Here is a 15,875-nt window from a genome sequence, read left to right as displayed (position 1 = left end):
GTAGACATTTTGATGGTCAGAAAGGGTGAATATGAGCGAGGAGGGTGACGCTCCCTAATTAGGGTGAGTTGACAGGTCTATAATGTCATGTATAGCCTGGTTAAAAGAGCATTATGGGTACTGACCCCCCGCGGATGCGAAGGGAGCACGGTATACGCTCAAACCTTCCAGGATTAACTTGGTGTGGGCAAGTCCGCTGGGTTCAGCAGCAGATCAGTATCCAGTAACTCTAGACATAAACAAAGGACTATACCACTACGTCCTAGTTACTACAGTAAAGCCGTGCAGATGACAGCGCCATTTTAAGAAGAAACGCTTTTCGTCTTAATTTGGCTAACACTGAAGAAAACCACTCATATACTAATACTTTATGTTTTCTTTTATCAATTTTAAATTAGTTTTATTATTATACGGCTACTTAGTACAAAAAGAAGTAAAGCTTGCATACCTAATATTAAGTATATACAATATTAAACTACTTTAAGAAAGTGTTGCTTGTTTACTAAATTGATATAATACGCCACATTTTATGTATCCCTGTGTATTACATTCTATGAAATTAGGCATGAGATGACTGCACCATTCACTGTGCTGCACATTACCTGGGTTCTGTGACGAAAACGCGTCTGCACGAGCCATAGCGCATACTCGGAAACAACTTTGAAAGAGTGGCAGCTTGCGGATTCGTCAAAGGAGAAGCTGCTGCTCCTCTGGCATGTTGATCTAAAGGACTTGAGCTGCCCCAGACATGGATGTCACAGGGAGCGACCGGGGGGGCAATTCTGCAAGGTGAAGTAGTCATTTTTCTGTAAATTTAAGAGGTATAGTTGAGAATGCGTTGCAGAGTGAAACAAGCTCGGTCCCGAAAGTGGAAGAGGACCGCGCTGCGGCCGGAGCATGGGAATCTCTTGTCTTTATGGGTCATGTGTTTCTAATTAGAAACACAAGGCCCCATAAAGATAAGAAACTGCTTTGCGACAGCAGCAAAGCAGGCGACCCAGTCCGGCTAGGAGGCCTAAGGGCATTACCCAAAAAGCCTCATTTCCAATGGCAGGCCACCGTTTAGCATAAACGGTGACGCCAGCCAATGGAAATGAGGGGCGTGGCTTCAAGCCCTCTACTGAAACTCCTCGTTAACAATAAATCTCGCCGAGGCAAGCAGCGCTTTGTGCTGCAACACCACGCGAGACCTAAAAAGCCAACATCCCCTTCCACCTATATGCAGACGTGTCACCCAAATCTATCTCGAAACCTCCTCCATTGATGACATTTAGAGACTCAACGACACTTCAAGAGAAGTTCAACACTGGCTAACAATAAACCATATAAAACTCAACCAAGACAAAACGGAAATCCCCTTTCTCATTTCCACCAAAGAAGAGAACCCCCAAATCTTAGAATGGCTAAACGCTATTGATGATCTTAACGGCAATATCACCCTGGCTGGCTCTGTAAAATCGCTGGGAATCAGCCTAGACCCAAAACTTGAAATGGCAAAACACATCAAGAACTCCGCAAAGAGCGCCTTCCACAACATGAAACTACTCCACAAAATAAAACACTTCATCCCACCCAATGACCTCAAACAAGCGACTCAATCGCTGGTGCTGTCTAGACTCGAATATGGGAATGCAGTCCTCTCAGGTACAGCAAAATCCCACTTCGCTCCCCTCAGAACAACTCTTAACGCAGCAGCTAGAATGGTCACCGGAGCTAAGAAATATGATCACATCTCACCTGCACTTAGAGAACTAAAATAGATCCCAGCTGAAATGCGTGCCAACATCAGAACTGCCTGTCTCGCGCACAAAGCCCTGCACACAGGGAAGCCAGACTACCTGGCCTCCAAACTCAAGAAAGCCGGATAGGCAAGGAACCTCAGGAGCACAAACACTCTAATCCTCATCCCTCTGAAAACACGCAAACAAAAAACACAGCCCAGTCCTTCGCTGGAAATGCGCCCAAAATCTGGAACTCCATTCCAGTCCATATCAGGACTACCACCTTGTTTGTAAAATTCAAAAGACAGCTCAAAGACCTCTTTCTCAATCGTTCTCTCTTGAACCGATAGCGGACGTCGAAGCCCACAAGCCAGCACACTGCAGCTCACTGCTATTGGGACATTAAGACTTCTACCTCCGCCACCTCCACGACCCCTGCCTCTATCCCCCTCCCCGAAGGAGGCTCAGTTCAAATCAACAGACACACAACTTGAATACTACTTGACTTCCATGCATTAATGATGTACATTTCGCTGAGACTTCCAAAGCGCCTTGAGCCAATATGTATACTTTTTGCTTGATTGTATGACTCTCACGTGACAACTGTTGTAAAGCGCTCCGATACCTTCGGGTCTGGCCAGCGCGAAATAAAACTCCTAAATAAATAAATGCATATGTTTGCATATAACACAATGAAATAACTTTTGCTTAGGATTCAGGCAGAAGAGGTACCAAAGGTGTACATCACTGGTGAAAATGATCCTTTGGCCATGTGTCCTCCTGGAGAGGACTAGCTGTAACAGTGAGGCAAATACCTCCCCTGGCACTGACCCATAAACATGAACCTAGAAACAAACTCACCACAAGGTGAAGCTCAAGGTGAGCCTGGCCGAAGTTGCCCATGGTAGGAAAAATGTTTTTGAAGTCAATTACTCTCAAGAGAATGACAGAGCAAATTTCTGTTTAGGGGCACCCTCAAACCTGACATGCTGTACAAATCTTAAGTATGGTGGCCATCCGGAACAATGGAGCACTCAGCCCATCAATGTCACGTCAATGATTGAAGGTGAATGTGCTACTAAAGAAACACTGCTGTTTTGCCTAAGGGCATGTTTTTACTGTTCACGACTATGTTAAACTACCAGGATTTCTCAGCCCATAAACAGGGAATGATTCAAGCATGTGAATCTATGAAAGATCCAGTGCAACAGAACTTAATTGTTCAAAAGAATACAAGAAGAAACTGCATACTGACCTGAACTGCGCACTGGTTTGCTGCCATTAGGGTGCAGCTAAAGGTCCTCCTTACCAACATTGTCCATCTGCTTGCTCATCTTTTTTGGCAGTGATTATAGAAACTTATTTTTATAGCTGAAAATTAACTCAGTGTCTTTTTCAGAGTGACTACAGCGTGTTGGAGCATCACTGGTTAGGAATGGAAGGTCCTTCTCACGACCTCAAAATTTGTTTCTCAGACTGCAGGATTTGCTTGAGGTATATGTGAGAACAACACTATGTTTGGTATCAAAAGCCTAGTAACAAAAGGATAACAAATCTTCAAAGAGCCAGAGATTGCATAGTTTAATTCCTGCCTGCACTCGACGCGCCATTGCTTCAATGATGAGCTTACTAGCGCCATTGCACTGTATTTTTATATCCTCAACTGATGATATTCTAATGCACAGAATCTGGACATGTTGGAGAATACCTGTCCAAAGCTCAGTCTCAGCAGATACTTGGTTTCTCCACAGAGGAATTCTGCCACCAACTGGAGTAGTGTTCTTACGACGATGACCTGTAGATGAGTTTTATCCTTTTTCCTGGAATAAGACCTACCTCTGAGCTTATATCACGCAATAATCGGGCAATTTGATTACTGACCTCGAGGAGTAGCACTAGGAATGGATATAACCTGTGTAGGAGGTTTCTGTTTTTTTTCTCGATCGTATGAATGTTGTCACGCCTTGCAGTGGCCATAAAGCAGGCCTCAATGTGTTGAAGACAACCTGTGGAAATGTGCTTTTTAATGAGCACACCGGTGCAGGGGTCACCCTTCTCTGTCCACGGGTCCGTAGACCAACAACATAGAGATTGGCACTGAAGCTGGAGTTCAAATAACAAGTTTATTAATCACTCATGAGTGGGACTACGTCCACACAGCACTCTCAAGTGCTGCCTGAGGTAGTACATTGAACTCACAGAACACAGGCCTTATGTACAGCTTTTTCTGCACTGGTAAGCATGTGGATACAAATAGAAGGTAGAGGCCTACACAGGAATAGTTACCGACAAACATGGGCAGATGGGAGATCATTTAGTCAGCAAAGTGGGAGGGGGAACAGGAGTGTTTATGGCAGAGTAAAAGAGTGACGGTTGAGTCTGAGACCAGGTGTTCTGGCAGCTACAAACTTTTAGCATGCATATTGCTTTTAGCTGAGTCAGGAAGTCAACTAAAATAGACAGCACAGGCAGGGAAAAAGACTAGCAGCAGAGGATGGGAGAATTACAAAGCCAACAAAATGGATGGCACAACCAAGATGGCTTCAGCTTATGCTAACGGAAATTATTTCAGATTTCCACAAACCTATGACTCGACATTCAGGAAACCCCACCCATATAGGTAGTGCCTGGCAAGCCAGGATTGAACCTCTAAAGAAATATTTCTCTTCTAAAATTGTCTCAAGATTCCTAACATAGACACACATATTATATGGGAATATTAGTGAAGTCCCATATTCGAAAACCTACATTGCTTTCATGAGAAGCACATGTTGCACAGTGACATGCTTTCATTCAAATCTTTTCTAAATGAACCTTTTAATGATTCTGTGTGCTGGTACCCCTCTATAAAAAATGCATAAGAGCCTTGCAATCATAGCTTGTGGGTCTGATTCTCAAATGGTTACCCATGTGTCGGTCAAGACATATGCCTAGAGTAAGTCACAATGTATACATGCTTACATTATGCATGAGTCACAAAAGTCAGTCCTGACGAGTGATATATGTGTGCTTATTGGCCACAAGTTCTGAATAGAATAGTCACAAATGTGTATGGCTGTCATTGGAAAACCTCAAACCTGCATAAGGGTATTAAAAGAGTGGCTAGGAAAATGCAATGGAAAAGTTGCTATCACCTTTTGACTATTCTCAAACAAACAGTGTTCTTCCATCTTACATAAGCTCCTAACCTATACCCAAATAAATCTGCAATACCTAGTGTGTGAGGGTGAGTGCACATTCCAATCCAGTTTTGTCAGATGCACGTAGGAAATAATGACGTATAAACATATTTTTATAACTAGGAAAAAGTTCCACAACTTGAAAGTCTGGCTTCTGGAAAGCGATGAACGGGGGTCTTTTTCTGCGACTACTCGCCCTGAAGAAGACACTGAACCTGGAAGAGCGAAACATCATTCTCAAGATTCAAGGTAGTGGTCTGGTACTCACGTGTTGTGAGAGGAGGAGATCCAGTACTGAGACAGGGGGTAGTTCATGTCCTCTGGGACCACTCGCTCATACTTGGAGTCCATCAGCATGTTTTCCCGGGAGAAAAGGTATGTCAGAAACTGGAAGCAAACAAACACAAACCAAACTATTAATATTGAAAGAGTTCTGGATTGAATGGCAATTTGTGTCTTTTCAACAGAAATGCAGTAAGTACAGATCACTTTAAAAAAAAACCTCTTTATTTAAAGTTAATATAAAATAAACACCAAACTCCCCCAGGATACCTATACAAAATACTTTAAACAATCTAATTTTTACCAAATCCCCTCTCAGCAAGGATATCAAATCAAGTGTTCTTGTATCTTGCAGTACAGAAGCAGGCCTTTCAATAATTTTTCCTTGTCCATAGTATCGATTCTTTTGAGCTTCTTTTGGAAGCAAACTTTACAGATAGAAACTGTAAGGGAATATAATAACTCCCACTTTCCCACTGCAGTATAACTTCAATAGGAGCCATTGGAGATGTTGGCATGTCAAATGTGAGTCCGAAGCCAGTATACACATATTAACAGATGTAATGCATCACAGATAACAGAAGAGCGGGTTCCAAAACTGTGGGAAACACACCAAAAATCCTGTGGTCTCACTTTAGGGTGCACCGTGACAGAGAAAGGCGTCAGCCATCGCCCTGAAGTATGCGAGAGAGCAAAACCAGTACTCACAAAGAGGTGAGAAACTACCCATTTATTGTATAGTTACCATCAATTTAGGAAATTATGACTTATTATTACATCTTAAAACCATGCATTTTCTAAATCCTAAAAGAGTATGTTTGTAAAAGATAAAATACAAACATCAACATGTGACGAAACAAAGACAACGAAGAACAGAAAGAGACCAGAATAATTGTAACCGAAAGAAAGTACAGCAGAAGCTATCAAGGTGGAAAGAGATCAAACATGGGACATGAAAAGGGAAACAAAAGACAAAACGGCACAGCGAAAATCAAAGGAAAGTCATTCACAAAGATAGGAGGTTAGAAACTAAGAGAGAAAAAAGTGGAAAACCAGAAAGAAAAGGGTCATCTACATTAGAGTAGGGTAATATGAAAAGTAAAAGGAGAAGAAAAGAAAAGAAACAAAGGGAAAAAAAATAGAGGAGACATTTAAAGCAACTAAAAGGATGTGTCACAGAGATAAGATAGAAAGATAAAGAGGAACAGTGTAAACAATCAGAGGAGATATGCTTGAGTTATTGACGAAGAAAACGGAAGGAGAAAAGATAAGTCACAAAGCTAATTAGAGAAATAAGTGCAAATAAGCTTGAATACAACGTCAAGAAAGAAAAAGACAATGGCAGACATTTAGCAGGAAAAGCAAAGACAGCTTTTGTGCAAATCTTTCTGAAGTGTGCTTAAGGTGTTTATACCACTATTTGCTGCACTTGTGAGAGGAAAAACAAAAGAAGAACTTCAGTGACCTCCCCTGGTGTTAGTGAGTGTCTTGTTACAGTAATAACAGCCATGCAGGGTGTTAAAGCTCAGATACACGGACTACTGCTCACCTCATCCAGCTGGAAACAGGGTTCAGACATCTCTCCTGGTGGCTCCTTCAGGTAAGAACACATGTGTTCCCTCACTTTGCCGGTGTCATTCGCCCATGCCTCCTGAACATGAGAGGGAGAAACCAGAGTTAGAGGTGCTGATCATGACTTTAGGGAGTGCAGAGTACTTTGCTGGGCCAGTGGGAGGTCCATTGGACTGGGCCATCATTCTAAAGCCATGGCCTAAGCACACAAAAGAGTCCTAGTATGGAAAGGGGTACCCTGGCCAGGGACATGCCAAGTGGCACCTCAGGCTGGCGTGAGGAGGAAGGTACACTTAAACTGCAGAAGACACTGGGAGGCATGAGGATTACCTTTGGGCTGGATTGCAGATCTCTCAGGACCAGAGAAATGTGGGACCAATAGGAAGCCAGAGATGGCTCTTATTTATATGCTCCAGCACCTGTGCAGCCCATGAGCCTGGTGAAATCTAGAGCTGGAGGTAGCCCTTGGGGGGATTCCCAGAGTGAGGGACAGTATAAGATGGTGAAAGTCTGTCCCGCAGCTGTGTAGCGTGGGTTGCCAGCACCCGGGCAAGGCAAGTATCCTTTCACTTTTCTTTTAACATTTTGGGCCCCTAAGAATGCCCCATAAAACTTTCCACCCGGGGCAACCACCCAAGTGGCCCCACCCATGCTACACCATTGCCCGCAAAGCACAAGAGAGACTTGAGCATGGTCTTGTCGAGGGTCCTGCAAATGGGGGCTCGGATAAAGTTAGCAGCACTTGGTTTCATGGATGCTTCACCCAACGGAATCTTGCTGGATCTTGGGGACAGGCTATCTTCCAACATCATGTGCACATGCGTCATCTCCCTGTACCTTCTTGTTGGGGTCACTGTGTACCCAGTCCCACCAAAAAATTTGGGAAGATCACTGTTCACTGATTTGTTTTAAGTCTAATCCTCTACCTCAGGTGAGCTACTGCCTTCACCAGCTATGCTGTGGGGCCCAACAGATGTGCCGGGTAGATCTATCACAAAGGTGCCCACTGGGCAAACGGCTTGAAGCGTACTGAGGAGCTGCTTAGGCCAATCTCAGCTGCTGTGCTGGAGCTGTTAAGAAAGACACTCCAACTGGTAAAGGTTTTTTTTGTTGAACATATTAACAATCACTAATAAGAGCTGAAAAATGTGCTTGCCCATACTAACCATTTCTAGTGTGACACCATGTTAGAAGATATTGTGTATAAAGCGCTCTGCTGCACTTATGAGGCTTGGTCTACATTATACAAATACCCCCCCTCCCACATATATCAAATCTATATCCAACACCACTGCACATGGCACTCTGAAGTGGCTGAAAGATGGCATGTTGGAGAGATAGAAACCAGAGAAATAAATTAATATTATATTAAAATGATTGTAGGCATCACTGGAGAAGTTGGCCAACATACTAGGCACTTAAGTCTTGAAAACGAAACCGTGGCTCGCTCACTACACAATACCAATAAGGGTTTATGGGCAGGAGAGAGTTGGGAACTGGCCTAGGGGTTGACTGACCATACATGTCTACTGTGAAATCCAAACTGGTCAGTTTCCAGTGCGGACCAACCTTCTGATCATGCTGAAGAAACTTCTGGAAGTCGTAGAGTGTTATCTGGCAGAGCTCCGGGCGATCAACATTTCTGGAGATAGAAGTAAACAAAGGTAAATTGCAGTGTGAAACACAGAAAGGCAGAAACAAAGTTGAATGTGGATAATAAATGTTAGGTCCTTCCTCACTACGCTTACACTTGCCTACACAGTACCACTAATATCTGCATCTTCACAATTTCTTTTGTAGTCACAAAACTGTAGGGTTGTATGTTTGTATCAGTCCCATCTATTGGAAGTCATTTCTTTTTAAATCTATATATTTTTTAATTTTACTCCACAATACCTCTACATTCTTTACAGTTTCTCATCAGAGACCATCCCTCAGAAGAATTTAGCCGAATGCCTCTCACACACAAACACTGCTTCCTTTCGCTACTAATGGCTACCATTACTCAGAAGCAGAAAACCAAAACTCATACTTTACTCATTAATCCTGATCTTCACACCTCATATACTAAGCCCATCAGAAGGGGTGTCAGATACAATATTAACAGAAAAAGAACAAAGTACCATCATAAAGTCACTCTATTTAAAGAAAAATATTAAAATATGAAGGTGGGTGAATATGGAAGGGGAATCAGGTGAACTAAAAAAAGGGGCTAGTGTGGGACCATCAGAGTCGGGCTATAGAGTAGTAAATATGGCAGGAGGAGAGGAGATCTGGAGGCTTAGCAGCATTGCTCATTTAAGGTGGTTGGCCCTCTTGTGACTGGTGCAAGAACACCACCAGAGGTGAGAAAATACCCTCTGAGCCAAAGTAAGTGTGTGTCTCACATTTACAGCTCAATTTAAAGAGACAATTACCCTTTTCTCTGCACCCTGCAGTATTAAATTGCTTTTCTTGGCTTTCTCAAACTGTTTTAAAAAAGGGGAATGAGAAAAAAAGGTTTTATAAAAGGTAAAGATTAAAAAAAATAAAACTTGTGGTGTTTCTGATGTCCAGTTGAGTAACTGAAAACCTCGGCATTTTGCTCTGCTCCACTGCTGTATGCCATGGGTCCTGAACCAAAGAAGAAAAACTGGCCTCCAAGACACCTGGCTGGGCAGCAAAAGATAGCCCAACCTGGTGCAGTGGACCCTCACACCCCTGGTGGTACTGCCAGGACACGTACTGCATTATTGAAAGCCATGCCCCAGATCTGCTGTAACGGCCAAGGAAAGATATTGGGGGCACGGGGCCAAGCTGCCTTCTTTGGGGGACTAGCCCTCAGAAGAGGGCCTTCTTGCACTCACACTAGCTTCTGGGACTGACTAAAACAGGTACGCTTGCGCACTTAAAACATGCCCCAGTTTTCCCAACAACCTTTTTTTCTTACTCATGGAATTCAAGATGGTTTTCTAATGCCACAAGCGCCTTTCTCGTTTGTTGTACCCCTGGCACAACATCATGTGGCCTTCTCAAGGGTAATACAGAAAACGCCATCAACATTATGAGTCAAGACCAGTGCATAACATATAATAAGCCTCTATTACTCATCTCAGGCTTCTTCATCCGCATGAATTAAAACTCTCATTGGTCAGGCAGACAAGACCAGAGTGGAAAACATGGGAGCCATATTGAGTTCTTTTGTATTTGTCTACTGTTGTCACTGCTTCAGCTACTTCTTTGTGGGACTCAAAACAATGAACTATTCCTAACTTTAGATCTACTTGCTGATATGAACATGGTTGAATATTGGTGTTTTGTTGTGTAGCGTTTAATTATGATAATGTATGGAAGACCTTCCTAGTCTCTTCAGAATATATCCTATATATGCTTGAATAAGTGGAGTGGAAAACATGCTGGTTGAAGTGTGCCTGTCCCAAGTTCATTCATCCAATGTACAATAAAAAATAACCCTTTCTAGACTCTTTCCTCCTCTATCCATCCATGCAACATCTCAAACCACTTTTTACTATTCATATCTCCCAAACAAGCCTTTCTAAACCCTTCCTTCATGTAACCCTCCTTAGACTCATCCGAAACGTCATCATCTTTCTCCCAAATCCACTTCTAGAGAATCTTCCCTCCTCCATCTCTCCCTTACTCACCCCAAACCTCTCCAAATAAACACTTTCTTGAGCCTTCTCTCTTCTATCCCTCGATTATCATTTTCAATCCGATTAACAGACTCTCATATCCACCGCTCAAATTAATTCATTTTTCCTTATACTAATTTACCACTAATCCTTTTTGGGTTCCGGAGTAGTATGTTTCTTGCTGAAAAGTGCTTCGAGGCCTCGTCAGGGGTAGTAAGTGGTATATAATTACAATTACATTGCTTAGCAGACACGTTTCAACACTGCCAATTAAACTGGAGGCTGATACTTGGACCCTGTCTCAAATGCACGTGGTGGACCTTTCCTATGCAGACTGTGTGTGGTGCAAGCATGCTATGCTGTAAATGAGCCATCTTTGCAAGGGTTTAAATGGTTTTTGTGCATCCTGACTATTTTCACATCTAGTTGATGAGCAGAGATTTTTGGCCAAGATGTACAAATGGTACCTTACAAAGGTACTGCATCAGTCCATTCTGGTCTCCATGTACTAGAAGCAGCCATTTGCTAAATATCTTGGCTAAGATGTTAGGGTCTATATTCCACAGATGTCTGGCACCATGATGAACAATATTTACTTGGAAATTGCTTTGTTTATAAAACTCTATGAAGTGTCAGCAGCTTGCCCATCTTCCTACACTCTTTGGCCCAACGCCTACCATGCAGCTAGCTGTGCGCTGTTCCGAATAAATCTGTATGGAAATGTTTGGGCTGTGGAGTTGTTTACGCATATTGTAGATACTGTATAGACAGCTTTACTTCTGGCAGTTCTTCTGGTAATGTTATCAACCGCCCCCTTTTTTCTCTCCAGAGAGTAATCCCAATGTGACATCTGCAAACAAAACTGACTTCTTTTCCTCACCCCTGGGTGATCTAGTCATGGAGAGATTCTGTAGAAGCTTGCAGATCTCTCTGCAATGTCCATACTGTCTTAAAGCTTCTTCCCCAACACCTAAATTCACAGGACAAGACTTGCTTAAGTCAAGGTCTGGTGATTGCATGTCCCTCACCTCAGGGAGTACCTCCAGTGTTGACTGCCTGTCTCCCATCTCAGGGGGTGCCTCCAGTGTTGATTGCCTGTCTCTCACCTCGGTGCGTACCTCCAGTGTTGATTCCCTGTCTCTCACCCCAGGTAGTGCCTCCATTGTGGACTGCCCGTCTCTCACCTCATGGCGTGCTTCCAGTGTTGATTCCCTGTCTCACACCCCAGGTAGTGCCTCCAGTGTGAACTGCCCGTCTCTCACCTTGGGACGTGCCTCCAGTGTTGATTCCCTGTCTCTCACCTTAGGGAGCACCTCCTGTGTGGACTGCCTGTCTCTCACCTCAGGTAGTGCCTCCAGTGTTGACTGCCTTTCTCGCACGTCAAGGAGTACATCCAGTGTTGATTTCCTAACTCTCACCTCAGGGGGCGCCTCTAGTGTTGACTGGCTGTCTCTCACCTCAGGTAGTGCCTCCAGTGTGGACTGCCTGTCTCTCACCTCGGGGAGCGCCTCCAGTGTTGACTGCCTGTCTCTCACCTCAGGCAGTGCCTCCAGTGTGGACTGCCTGTCTCTCACCTCGGGGAGCGCCTCCAGTGTTGATTGCCTGTCTCTCGCCTCTCAACACTTTGTATATATACTTTTGGAGATGCTTCAACATCTTGCATACAAAACTGAAGACGAAGTCTTACCATGGCAGCAGCCAGACTGAGGACATCATTATCTGATTTTGTGGTTTACAATGTCAAATCCTGTGGCAGGAAAGGTTTCACTCCTGTGATGAATGCTGTGGCGGGGGGCAGAGAGAGAGAGCGAATGTGTGTGCACCAGTGAGTGACCATGCACCGATACCTGTTCTCCTGTCTTATACCTCTTCCCTTTGTTAGAGAAGCTTCACTGCTTCTGAACATGGTGCCCCTCTGGTGTATGTGTGTTAGTGAAGTCTGGTGAAAACATTTTTGCACAAAAGTAAAAATGATTGGTTTTGCCAATGCTTGTTGTGTGAACCCTGTTATGCGTATCTGTATCACTTCCACGCAAGCACAGAATATCTAATAGCTCGGCTTAAAGCACACCTATGAATTATGAATGTGCTAATGAGCTCAGATCTAATGACTGTGGTTCGCCACTCATTATCTTATTTTAACTCAGAATTACAGAACGAGTCCATTAAATATCACTCGCTACCTATTGCATGAAATTTACCCAAAGTTTGTCCCTACAGAGTAAATCTTCAAATGACTTCTCTCACAGTGAACAGATGCTGTCTAAGGGTAATGTGTTAAAAGCTGTGGATCTCCACAACGCCCTTGTTTTCCACCTCTTTTCACCCTACACATGGTGGAAGGAGACTCTTGTAACATTGCTGGCCCTACCTCACCTTCAAGGAGAGCCAAGTCACTGTTTCCACCAATGTCCTGCCCCATTGACCTCTTCACCTGACCTGGTCTCAATCCAACTTCAGGCCCATTGACAGTCCCCCCTCTCCATCCAACATCCAGTCCAATGCCCATCCCTGTCGCCATCCAACTTCAGGCCCATTGCCAGTACCCCTCTCCAGCCAATGCCTGACCCACTGACTGTCCATGTCTCCATCCAACTCCTGGCCCACTGATCTTCCATCTCTCTGACGGCCCCTGTCTCCATCCAACTCCTGGCCCACTGACCATCCCTGTCTCAATCCAACTTGAATCCCATTAACAGTACCCTTCTCCACTCAATGCCCGGCCCACTGACCATCGCAGTCTCCATCCAACTTCTGGTCCATTGACCGTCCCTTTCTCCTTTCACCTGCCGGCCCCCTGACAGCAGCCTTTTCCACGCACTCGCAGTCGATTGACAATTCCCACCTAAACCCAAGACAGCACCCACCACCGGCCCAATACCAGCATTAATTAAAGAAACTGAAGCACCCATCTTTTCTTCTTTGCTCAGAATTTAGATGTTGTCAGGAACAGAACATGAATACATTTTATATAGCGGGTATCATTATTCACATATTATTGAAATTACAGTTTTCTCTTATTACGATTTAAAATATTGTGCCTCGCTGTTAATATAGAACAGCAACGTGTGCTGAAATTTTGGGATGGACTTGGTTCTACTGATGCTATCAGAGTATTGACTGTACTTTGCTAAATGCTATTTGGAATGCATGGATGTAGTCAAACGGAGCTGTTAGTGCCTGGGACATTCTGAAAAGACTCAGTGCATCATTAAATTACACATTGGATTAGTTCTACTACAAACACAGGTGTGAAGCTGTGCTGGCAATTAAACACTCTTCACAACTTCATGCCTGGATGGGTTTATTAGTTATTAGTACACACCTCCAAGGGCAATGAGTACAACAATCTCCCACAGCCTTAGCAATCCCCTCCCCCCCCTGAAATCGTAGGTTGCAAACATTCCAGCTCCATAACATCAACAGGTTGAACACAGCACATCCCCCTTAGTACAACAAAAATAGCAATATATAATTCAAGCTCCACAAAACCAAAACAAAAGAGAACTTGCAATGAACAATACTAGCATAAAGAGCAAGAGAAAAAACATAAATGTTGATGTCACTATTGCATACAAATACAGGTAAAGGAATAGAAAGAAGTAAAGAAACAATAAAATGAGAATTGATCGACCAAACTCATTCGACAAACCACTCGTACAACCCGGAGGTTTCTTATTCCTGACGGCCTTCTACAGGACCTTGAAAATCACCGATACCCTCACAAGAGGCATCGTGGAAACCACTATCAGCACTCACTCCCTCTGCAGGAAGTTTCACCAAGCGAGACATACTCTAAACATCACCCTTGTCTGGAACAACCACATTCCTTCTAACCTTTTCGATTTGAAAAGGACCTGTAAAGTTAGACAACCCCTTCTTCTCAAACACAGGTTTCTTAAAAGAACACTTTCTCTCCAACAACTCATGCTCTCAGCTTTGTCTTGTGGGTGTTATCGTACCTTGCTTTATATTTCATTTGATGCTTCTCCACTTTGAACCTTTGTGGTTCCTTAGTGCACTCAAAATGTGACAACGCACTCAACCAATTTGGATTCAATGTAAATGTTGCATTTCTCTCAACGTGCCATTCAAAGGAACTCTCAACTGCAAGGCTCTCCGCACTGATTTTCACGAATTTGTTCATCTCAACAAACTCACTGGCCTGGGGTCAATACAATGCTGTAGGCAAATATGTAATGTTTGATTTTCTCACTGGCCTGGGGTCAATACAATGCTGTAGGCAAATATGTAATGTTTAATTTTCTGATAAACTCGCATATCTCCCATAAAACGAACTGTGCACCACTGTCTGTAACAATAGTTTCAGGAATGCCTTCTCTAGAAAGTTCCTCCTTAAGAAAGTCAATCACAATTTGTGTGGTTACTGAGTTGACACACTTATTGATGATTTACTGAGTGGCATAATCTACCAACACAATGACAAATCTCCATCTAGGTTGCAAAAGCTCAAAAGGACCTGCAATATCCAAACCAAGGTTCCTCCAAGGCACTTACAGTATATGCACTGGAGATAAAGGTGCCTGATTAACATTGTTAGTCTTATCAGCATGTGCACAGGTGCATATTTAACAACCTCCTCCACCATCGTTTTCATACACGGCCACCAATACAACTCCATTAACTTCACTTTGGTCAAGTTCCTACCCAAATGCCCTTCATGAACCATGTTGACAAGTCTTTCTCTGATATGGATGGGGGAACCCTCCTGTTCCATCCAAACACTACACCAGGCCACAGGTACAACGCGCCTTTGAAAACAACATATTCCTTACAATGAATATCAACATCTTCATCTTTAGGCCAACCATTAACTTCATAATCCTTGTTTCCCTTATGCACACAGTCTTCCTCCACAACCAACTACAACTCTCTCTTGTTCACCACATCTGACTGAACCCACAAAATAGACTTAAGTGTCACATCCAAATAATCAACACTGAAATTACACTAGAAACATTCTCAGCAACTGGCATTCTTGACAGGTAATCAGTCATCTTGTTCATCAAACCAGGAAAATACTGTACTTTAAAACTGAATTTGCTGATCACAACGACAGCCGTTACTTCACTGTACCTGTTACATTATTAGTATTTATAAGGTGCCCATATCACCGGGGAGGGGTGGGGGAGTATCCTGGTGCCCTAAATGGAGCTGACTAGACTGTCTGAAAGGAGTCTATTGGAAGAGCCAGATTTTCCGTTTTATTCTGATTTCGAGGATGAAACTGGCAGCTCTAATGGGAAAGGGAAGCTTGTTCCAGGTCTTGAGGGTGAAGTGAGACAAGATGCAACGCCCAATCCCCCACCCCCGTTTGACAAGCAGGATGCGAAGGACATGGGCGTGAAGATCGCCAGCCAAGCGAAGGTGTCTGGACGGAATGTGGAAGTGGAAGTGGTTGTTGAGGTATGCTTGGCCCAGGTTGTGTAAACCTTGGAGATGAGGAGTTTAAAAAGGGCTTGTGTCTG

At 43.6% G+C, this 15,875-nt stretch overlaps 1 protein-coding gene across 3 annotated transcripts in view; it reads right to left on the bottom strand.

Moving 5' to 3' along the window:
• LOC146830503 (1-phosphatidylinositol 4,5-bisphosphate phosphodiesterase gamma-1-like) overlaps nucleotides 1-15,875 on the bottom strand; it is a 695,332-nt gene that overhangs the window by 354,947 nt on the left and 324,510 nt on the right. For all 3 annotated transcript variants that reach the window (XM_085604690.1, XM_085604691.1, XM_085604692.1), the window contains 3 exons: nucleotides 8,324-8,396; nucleotides 6,732-6,833; nucleotides 5,169-5,287 (listed from right to left, as the gene is read on the bottom strand). In XM_085604690.1, the coding sequence (XP_085460816.1) occupies nucleotides 5,169-5,287; nucleotides 6,732-6,833; nucleotides 8,324-8,396 (294 nt within the window). The remainder of the gene's footprint in view (nucleotides 1-5,168; nucleotides 5,288-6,731; nucleotides 6,834-8,323; nucleotides 8,397-15,875) is intronic.

This window comes from Triturus cristatus, chromosome 5_1, assembly GCF_964204655.1.
Source record: "Triturus cristatus chromosome 5_1, aTriCri1.1, whole genome shotgun sequence".
Taxonomy (NCBI): domain Eukaryota; kingdom Metazoa; phylum Chordata; class Amphibia; order Caudata; family Salamandridae; genus Triturus; species Triturus cristatus.
This window is presented reverse-complemented; position numbering and strand designations above follow the sequence as displayed.